At 47.5% G+C, this 10,000-nt stretch overlaps 2 protein-coding genes across 2 annotated transcripts in view; one reads left to right on the top strand and one right to left on the bottom strand.

The window, feature by feature from the left end:
• Nucleotides 1–6,393, top strand: part of fgf5 (fibroblast growth factor 5) — a 12,618-nt gene extending 6,225 nt beyond the window's left edge. Inside the window, exons 3-4 of the mRNA XM_072433315.1 lie at nt 4,969–5,624; nt 6,027–6,393. Coding sequence (XP_072289416.1) covers nt 4,969–5,484 — 516 coding nt within the window. The 3' untranslated portion in view covers nt 5,485–5,624; nt 6,027–6,393. The remainder of the gene's footprint in view (nt 1–4,968; nt 5,625–6,026) is intronic.
• A 1,429-nt stretch (nt 6,394–7,822) lies between these two features.
• The window catches only part of LOC140347008 (bile salt-activated lipase-like), a 25,095-nt gene continuing 22,917 nt past the window's right edge, over nt 7,823–10,000 (bottom strand). Inside the window, exons 10-12 of the mRNA XM_072433314.1 lie at nt 9,746–9,943; nt 9,359–9,466; nt 7,823–8,096 (exon numbers count right to left, since the gene is read on the bottom strand). Coding sequence (XP_072289415.1) covers nt 8,015–8,096; nt 9,359–9,466; nt 9,746–9,943 — 388 coding nt within the window. The 3' untranslated portion in view covers nt 7,823–8,014. The remainder of the gene's footprint in view (nt 8,097–9,358; nt 9,467–9,745; nt 9,944–10,000) is intronic.

The following is a 10,000-nucleotide window of genomic DNA, read 5'->3' as shown; positions in this document are numbered from 1 at the left end:
TACACCTACTGCGGAATCCGTGACGCTGCCGCGTCTTCTTCTCTTTGCTTTACATATGAAGGGAAAAGTTTGCGGCTTCGCTGCACAAAGTCCGTGACTCTTAGAATAAAAATGTTGATAACTTTTGATGGTCCGTCTCACCGGATTTCACGTTAATCAGGCAAACGCCCTTGGAGGAGTTTGTAAAAGTATAAAGTGTAAACATGTTCACATTTCAGAGATCTGGCGATTTCCCCATTGAATAACATGGGAGCTTCATGTCATCGCTACGGCTACGCCGTAACAAATATGACATAGGTCTCATTGACTTTTTTGATCGGAATGCCAAAATGGAATTTTGTGCAAAATTTCGTAAAACTAAACATTTTACCCTCTATATAAGATAAGATAAGATATAAAATTGTATGTCACTCTGTAGGTGGCGCTGTCTCGCCAAATTAATCACAATAGATTTAGGGCAAAGGGTTTGACAACTAATTCAAATTTGACGCAATTCGGACTTTATCTGGGTTAAACGGCAGCAAATTTAAAATTTGGGAAATTTCCTAAATTCAAGCTACAGTTTGTGGCTTCGCCGCACAGAGACCGTGACAGACTCAAAGTAATTTGGATACTTTTCATGTCCCACTCCTCAACACCATTTTCACCAAATTTCAGCTTTTTCTGGCCAACGCCCTGAATGGGAGGAGTTGTAAAAGTACGACATTTGTGGCGCTCAGGCCTAATAATAATAATAATGCATTTGATTTATGTGGAGCTTCTTTGGACACTCACAGACGCTTTACATTACATTGGTCACTCCACACGCCCAGGGCAGACTGACAGAAGTGAGGCTGCCACACTCTGCCATTGGCTCCTCCCACACTCGCTCGGGTTCACCTTGGGCGATGTGGCTGAAGTGTGTTGCTGAAGGACACAGTCAGCACTAGAGCGTGTGTCCCATCCCAGCATTACGGGCCCCAGACCTGCTTCATCTGACCGGCCCCAGACCTGCTTCATCTGACCGGCCCCAGACCTGCTTCATCTGACCGGCCCCAGACCTGCTTCATCTGACCGGCCTTGACTGGCAGGTTTGGACTCATGAGTCATAACAGTAAATCCACATCGTTATTTATCAAATCCTATGTAAAAATGACATTATCTCACTGTATTTCCCACGGCATAAAATATGCAGAAAAAATTTTGCCCGATCACATGTTTGTTTACTTCTGGTCACATGTTTGTTTACCTCTGGTCACATGTTTGTTTACCTCTGGTCACATGTTTATCTCTGGTCACATGTTTACCTCTGGTTACATGTTTGTTTACCTCTGGTCACATGTTTGTTTACCTCTGATCACATGTTTACCTCTGGTCACATGTTTGTTTACCTCTGGTCACATGTTTGTTTACCTCTGGTCACATGTTTACCTCTGGTCACATGTTTGTTTACCTCTGGTCACATGTTTGTTTACCTCTGGTCACATGTTTACCGCTGGTCACATGTTTGTTTACCTCTGGTCACATGTTTGTTTACCTCTGGTCACATGTTTACCTCTGGTCACATGTTTGTTTACCTCTGGTCACATGTTTGTTTACCTCTGGTCACATGTTTGTTTACCTCTGGTCACATGTTTACCTCTGGTCACATGTTTGTTTACCTCTGGTCACATGTTTGTTTACCTCTGGTCACATGTTTACCTCTGGTCACATGTTTGTTTACCTCTGGTCACATGTTTACCTCTGGTCACATGTGTGTTTACCTCTGGTCACATGTGTGTTTACCTCTGGTCACATGTTTGTTTACCTCTGGTCACATGTTTACCTCTGGTCACATGTGTGTTTACCTCTGGTCAAATGTTTGTTTACCTCTGGTCACATGTTTACCTCTGGTCACATGTGTGTTTACCTCTGGTCACATGTTTGTTTACCTCTGGTCACATGTTTACCTCTGGTCACATGTTTGCTGGAGGAGGGCTCTAAATTCTCACATTTATAACATTGACATTCTCGCTCTTGGATTTGGATGAAAAATGGAACTGGAGGAGAAACAAAAAGACAGAACTGTGACACAAACGGTCACCCCCGGTTTAAGGGCCCCCAGGGGCCCTCAGGGGCTCAGGGGCCCTGCCACAGGCCTGGCATAAACATGTTTTACCCAGAGTAAACAAATACGTTTGAAGATGGATCTGACCACTGCAGACCCCAAAGTCCAAAGACCAAAAGGAACAAATATGTCATTTTCACACGTGACGATGAGCGATGATCATGTGACGCTCTGAAGTGTGAAATCCACTTATCTCGTTCACTCCAAATGCCGTGTCTTTATCCCCTTTAAATAAACTGTGGAAATGTTTGTCCCTCTGAGAGCAATAATCCCCACAACCCTCTGGAAACTGGGCTCAGTCCAGAGCAGGACCCAGGGGCCAGTTTGGACCGACTTCAGACAGTAGCTAGCTCTGTTAGCTCACGCCGGCTTTAATCCAATTTACACTGGGTTTGGCCTCGATTTAGACCTGGTTGTGTCGAGTTTTTGTGTGTCCTCGGGCAAGACACTTCAGCCATATGTCTGTACGAAGGAGTGTAAAATGTCACTGTAGAAGGACGCTAGGTCTGTGTTAGCCTCTTAGCTCTGTGTTAGCCTCTTAGCTCTGTGTTAGCCTCTTAGCCTCTTAGCTCTGTGTTAGCCTCTTAGCTCTATGTTAGCCTCTTAGCTCTATGTTAGCCTCTTGGCTCTATGTTAGCCTCTTGGTTCTATGTTAGCCTCTTGGCTCTATGTTAGCTTCTTAGCTTAGATGCATACATTAGTGTGTCGGGGTAAGCTAGCTGTGGTAATTCCCTCTGAAGTAAGCGTACGCCAAAGCAGCACCGGAAATACGTTTGGTAAATGTTAGAGTTTATTTAGGTTAGGAACAGTAACTTATTTGCTCATTCACAAAATAATAAAACATGAAAAAACGCCCTCCCACAGACGCGACCTGTAGCTTGGCCTGGAATGCCGCGTCGCACCTTTAAATCACATTCAAATCCGGAACATTGTTGATTGAGTTGATCTAAAACGATGTAAAGAAAGTGACGTGTTCGGGCGGTGAACCTGTCGGGCGGACGGGGCCCCCCCGAGCTCGCCCCCCGAGCTCACCCCAGAGGATTATGGGAAAGTCCCCGACGGCGTGTGACGAATGCAGCTCTGTGCGTCCGACAGCTGCACGAGTATTTTACAAGTCTGATCATTTTAACGGCTATTGAATCCTCCGGGCGTCGTCAGAGTAACCGGATATTTGTCGTACGCGGGACAAAATGTCACAAATATTCACGATTACTGTGTATTTATTGATAAAACGTCGTGATTAGTCAGAGAATACTTAGAAGGCAAAAATGTTTAAATGTGACGTTTAAATGTCGTACAAGGCGACGCCTTTTTGAACCCGTTGCCGACCGTCCTCGTCCAGCGCCATCTGCTGGTCATTTATCCAAACTGAAGCGACGGCTGAAAGAGCGTGATTTGAGTAACAGTTTTTAGACATTGTGTACGGTATGTGTATGTAAGTGTTTTTTAATTAGAACAACAGAAAGAACACAACAACAACAACAATAAAAACCTAATAATGAAATGAATTAATAAGAAGAAGAAGAAGAACATAAAGTAAATAAAGGAATAAAAGTAGAAAATAAAAAAATTGAATTAGCGCAGATTAAGTTCAGAATAATTGTGGGTGGAGCCAAAAGATGTGCAATTATTTATTTATTTGTTGTTGAAAATGACAAACAAGGTCTTGCGCTAATTACATTTTTTCATGCCACTCCTTTATTTTCTACTTTTATTCCTTTACGTATTTTATATTCTGTGTTTGTTAAATTTTCTATTAATTCATTTTATGATTGTGTTTTTTCTGTTCTAAAAAAAACACTTATATCATACACAATGTTTAAAAACTGTTTTTGACCTCTAATGAAGTGTTTTGACGCGTAATCGCTCGTGGGACGGCACATCGTGTGGAGGGACATGTTTACTGCCATCGCCGTGGTGATTTTCTGCCTCGCCGCTCTGCTCCGGACCAAGTATCGACGGCGAGTTTTCCACCAATTATATGTCTGGAAAAACAAACAGAGACATTCACAGAGACGTTCAGACCTGTTTCTGTTTCGTTACGTTCGACTATGAAACGCTCGACTGGAGTCAACTCAAAACGCTCTTAATCACAGACGTTGAGCGTGGGATTAAAACGACTCTGTGTTCGCTTTAACGTAAAGTGAAGTAAGTCAAATCTGGGGATATTTCACGGACATTTTCACGGACGTTTCGCACGGGACTCGAAACACGGGCGACTTTGTCTCTCGGTAAAACTCGTGACGCTCTAAACGTTCGGCGTTTCATTCCGAGGATGGATGTTATTTCACTTTGAGAGTAAGGTTTGGATTTGGAGGTGTAGGAAGAGTAATCTGGTTACGGATCGCGCTTTGGAACGTATTTTCCAGACTATAAGTTGCATCTTTTTCATAGTTTTGGCCGGGGTGCGACTTATATGTGATGTTATTCGTTATGTTCACACTGGCCACCACAAGAGGGCGCTCTAGGCTGTAAGTGACGCAGAAGAAGAATCGGCACTTCCTCTACCTATGTTTTTTTCTTCTCTATTGTGCACTTTTTGCCTGGTGCGACTTATAGTCCGGAAAATACGGTAATTTCGGAACGTTCTGGGAGCGAATCCCGTCCGACGAAGGCTTTGGACGCCAACAGCGCTGAAACCAACGGTCTTATTCGCTCATTGATTAGTCCATTTTTACTGACCAGATGGAGCCGAAGTGAAGCCGTTCGAAGGTCCTGGTGGAGCACTTTTACGGACAAAAGAATGACGGCTCCATTTGAGTCATAAAACGTCTTTCCTCAGCTCACGTCATGTGCATCGGTCAAAGATGATTCCATTGCTCAATTCGTTGACGGTGACTCGATGGCGTGACTAACCTTCTCCCTCTTTTCGTCTCGTGCAGGAGCGTTTCTCGGACGACTGCCGCTTCCGCGAGCGCTTCCAGGAGAACGGCTACAACACGTACGCCTCGATGGCCCACGTGAGCCGACGCTCGGGCCGCCAGTGGTACGTGGCCCTCAACAAGCGCGGCAAGGCCAAGATGGGCTCCAGTCCCGGGGTCAAGTCCCAGCACGTGTCCACGCACTTCCTGCCCCGCGGCGGCCCGAGCGCGTACGGCGGCCTGGCCTTCACCATCGCCGACAGAGCGCCGGAGGAACGACGAGCGGCGAGGGCGGAACCGCAGCTGAACAAGGCGATCAAGGCCCGGGCAAGCGCAAACGAGGCCGGGGCGAGCGCGATCGAGGCCCGGGCGAGCGCGATCGAGGCCCGGGCGAGCGCGATCGAGGCCGGGGCGAGCGCGATCGAGGCCCGGGCGAGCGCGATCGAGGTCCGGGCGAGCGCAATCGAGGCCGGGGCGAGCGTGAATGCACCGGAGAAACGGAGGGCGAAGTATTGGCCCAAGTATCGCTTCGGATAGCAGACTTTTTACAGACGTTTTGGGATTATGGATTATGGATTATGCTGGAGTGACAAAGATTTATGAAGAGCATCGAGATCATTCCTGCATCATGGGTGTTTTGAGAAGAGCAGCGTCCGAGCCGGGAGAAGACTTCTGACGTGAGTACGACTTTAAACGGTGGTTTTCACGTTCTTGTAATGATTGCTCAGTTTGTGAAAGTTGGATGGTGAAAGAGTCTCGATTATCAGAGCTAGAATAATCAGAATTTAACTGTTTTCTCGTCATAATTATTGCGGCGTTGGTGAGATCTCGCTCCAGTCAAAGACAAAAGCGTCTGCCTTCCACGCCTGACGTCACCGTGGAGACGGACCAACGTCTGATGAGTTGTTCTTTTATCTGAAACATCTGAGCTCTTGGACTGAGCCGTACATTTAGGGCTTCACTGTCGGTTGTTTGTGTCCTTGGATCTGATCTGAGCGAGACTTAAAGACACTTCTTATTGGCGACATCAAAATCATGACTGAACCCCAACTGTACAATTACGCTTTTTCTCTTTTCAGGAGTTGCTGAATTGTCTCTTTGACCCTGAACTTTGCCACTGAAGCAACAGGATCAACCACAGGATCAACAACAGGATCAACCACAAGATCGACCACAAGATCAACCACAGGATCGACCACAAGATCGACCACAAGATCAACCACAGGATCGACCACAAGATCGACCACAAGATCAACCACAAGATCAACCACAAGATCAACCACAAGATCAACCACAAGATCAACCACAGGATCAACCACAGGATCGACCACAAGATCGACCACAAGATCAACCACAGGATCGACCACAAGATCGACCACAAGATCAACCACAAGATCAACCACAAGATCGACCACAAGATCACCCACAGGATCGACCACAAGATCGACCACAAGATCAACCACAGGATCGACCACAAGATCGACCACAAGATCGACCACAAGATCAACCACAGGATCGACCACAAGATCGACCACAAGATCAACCACAGGATCGACCACAAGATCGACCACAAGATCGACCACAAGATCAACCACAGGATCGACCACAAGATCGACCACAAGATCAACCACAGGATCGACCACAAGATCGACCACAAGATCGACCACAAGATCAACCACAGGATCGACCACAAGATCGACCACAAGATCAACCACAAGATCAACCACAAGATCGACCACAAGATCACCCACAGGATCGACCACAAGATCGACCACAAGATCAACCACAGGATCGACCACAAGATCGACCACAAGATCAACCACAAGATCAACCACAAGATCAACCACAAGATCAACCACAAGATCAACCACAAGATCAACCACAGGATCGACCACAAGATCGACCACAAGATCAACCACAGGATCGACCACAAGATCGACCACAAGATCAACCACAGGATCGACCACAAGATCGACCACAAGATCAACCACAAGATCAACCACAGGATCGACCACAAGATCGACCACAAGATCGACCACAGGACGGTCAATCAACATTTTACAGAGCGATGAGAGAATTGTTTTAATGAAGCTGTTTTTCTATTAAAATCTCAGACTAAAAACAAATGAAATGCTAAAATAATCTCTGATATGATTTTGCTTCTGCTGTTGTGTCACGCGCTTTAGTCTGTGCACAGGGTTTGGAGCCCTCTAGTGGACAACAAAGATACTGCAATAATACACAGTTTGCATTTGTCATATTTTACGTCTAAGAATAGTTTAAATCACTTGTTTGTACATTTAAATAATCATTTACAGATCATTACTGTAAAGTTAAAGCCTGAATATGAAACTTTTCAGCAATAAAAATACTCAAATTAATCGTGTTTTCTTAGATTCTTAGGTTTCATTGCGCTGACAAACATAGACTGAGCCTCTCCACAAACCTGACTCGTACTTGGTCTGGAGGAGCCTGTCTCCATGGAGATGTTCAGATGACACTTTGATGACTTTGTGTTTCACCTGATGCTCAACGACACGATTTTTATACTGAACAGAAATAAATATTGAAGCACAAACTATTTCAGTGTTTTTTTTATTTTTTTTAAATATGAGGAATATACAGTTATTGTTTGTTCATTTATTGGTATTTATAATGTATAGGATCCTTTGTAGTCCTAGTCCAGTCCTGGTTTAGTCCTGGTTTAGTCCTGGTTTAGACCTGGTTTAGTCCTGGTTTAGTCCTGGTTTAGACCTGGTCCAGTCCTGGTTTAGACCTGGTTTAGACCTGGTTTAGACCTGGTTTAGTCCTGGTTTAGACCTGGTTTAGTCCTGGTTTAGACCTGGTCCAGTCCTGGTTTAGACCTGGTTTAGACCTGGTTTAGTCCTGGTTTAGACCTGGTCCAGTCCTGGTCCAGTCCTGGTTTAGACCTGGTTTAGTCCTGGTTTAGACCTGGTCCAGTCCTGGTTTAGACCTGGTTTAGACCTGGTTTAGTCCTGGTTTAGACCTGGTCCAGTCCTGGTCCAGTCCTGGTTTAGACCTGGTTTAGTCCTGGTTTAGTCCTGGTTCAGTCCTGGTCCAGTTCTGCGAGGGTCTGGTTGCTGTAGGTGGAGGTCCAGAAGGAGACGTAGTCCTCTCTCAGGTCAGAGCTGTGACACAAAACAAACAGATGTAAAGCAGGTGGCACAGTGGCTGGCACTGTCGCCTCACCACCAGAAGGTTGTGGGTTTTGACTCCCGGGCCGGACCATCAAACTAAAGCATACACCTAACCCTGACCTCCATCCTAACCCTGACCCCCATCCTAACCCTGACCTCCATCCTAACACTGACCTCCATCCTAACCCTGACCCCCATCCTAACACTGACCTCCATCCTAACACTGACCTCCATCCTAACCCTGACCCCCATCCTAACACTGACCTCCATCCTAACACTGACCTCCATCCTAACACTGACCTCCATCCTAACACTGACCCCCATCCTAACACTGACCTCCATCCTAACACTGACCTCCATCCTAACACTGACCTCCATCCTAACACTGACCTCCATCCTAACCCTGACCCCCATCCTAACCCTGACCTCCATCCTAACCCTGACCCCCATCCTAACACTGACCTCCATCCTAACACTGACCTCCATCCTAACACTGACCTCCATCCTAACCCTGACCTCCATCCTAACACTGACCTCCATCCTAACACTGACCTCCATCCTAACACTGACCCCCATCCTAACCCTGACCTCCATCCTAACCCTGACCCCCATCCTAACCCTGACCCCCATCCTAACACTGACCTCCATCCTAACACTGACCCCCATCCTAACCCTGACCTCCATCCTAACCCTGACCCCCATCCTAACCCTGACCCCCATCCTAACACTGACCTCCATCCTAACCCTGACCCCCATCCTAACCCTGACCTCCATCCTAACACTGACCTCCATCCTAACCCTGACCTCCATCCTAACACTGACCTCCATCCTAACACTGACCTCCATCCTAACACTGACCTCCATCCTAACCCTGACCTCCATCCTAACACTGACCTCCATCCTAACACTGACCTCCATCCTAACACTGACCTCCATCCTAACACTGACCTCCATCCTAACACTGTTTAAAACTCTATTCTGATACAGTTGACCTTCTTGACCTCCCGCTACCTCAGTTCTGACTCTTGCACAGGTCTAATGCCGTTGGCATTGGCGTTGCCGTTGGCATTGGCGTTGCCGTTGGCATTGGCATTGCCGTTGCCATTGGCATTGCCGTTGGCGTTGCCGTTGGCTTTGGCATTGCCGTTGGCTTTAGCTTTGGCATTGCCGTTGGCGTTGCCGTTGGCTTTGGCATTGGCGTCGCCCTTGGCGTTGGCGTTGGCGTGTGTAGGAGGTTTGGCGGTGGCACTGACCTGACCGAGGACTTGGTCATCTTGTGGTTGATTTGGAGGAACTGTTTGTAGCTCCTGGTGAATCTGGGCCACGGGACGGGGACCCGGCTCTCGCCCGAGTTTGGGTCACTGCGGAAGAGAAGACTGCTTAAGTCCTGGTCCAGATCCCTTATGTCCTGGTCCAGATTCCTTAAGTCCTGGTCCAGATCCCTTAAGTCCTGGTCCAGATCCCTTTGGTCCTGGTCCAGATCCCTTAAGTCCTGGTCCAGATCCCTTTGGTCCTGGTCCAGATCCCTATGGTCCTGGTCCTGGTTCTGGTCTTGGTCCTGGTCCTGGTCCTGGTCCTGGTCCAGGTCCTGGTCCTGGCCCTGGCCCTGGTCCTGGTCCTGGTCTAGTCCCGGTCCTGACCCGGTGCGGGCGAAGTTGCTCCAGTACTGGATCATGTAGCGGGACAGGTCGCGGTGGCGGGGGAAGTAGGCCAGAGCGAAGGAGAACGGTTTCCCGAACAGGTACTGCAGGTCCTCGGCGTGCTCCGCCCCCACCCACGCCGGGAACCCTGGGATACGAGTCTTCATGTCGAACAGGTACGAGTATGTGCGAGCGCCGCTGAAGAACACGGACACCAGCACAGATATGACACGTCACACAGCTGTTACCGAGCAA

Source organism: Eucyclogobius newberryi, unplaced genomic scaffold, assembly GCF_026437365.1.
Source record: "Eucyclogobius newberryi isolate DKJ021-1_F unplaced genomic scaffold, fEucNew1.0.hap1 SCAF_6, whole genome shotgun sequence".
Taxonomy (NCBI): domain Eukaryota; kingdom Metazoa; phylum Chordata; class Actinopteri; order Gobiiformes; family Gobiidae; genus Eucyclogobius; species Eucyclogobius newberryi.
Note: the sequence above shows the minus strand (reverse complement) of the source record. Positions and strands in the feature narration are given on the sequence as shown.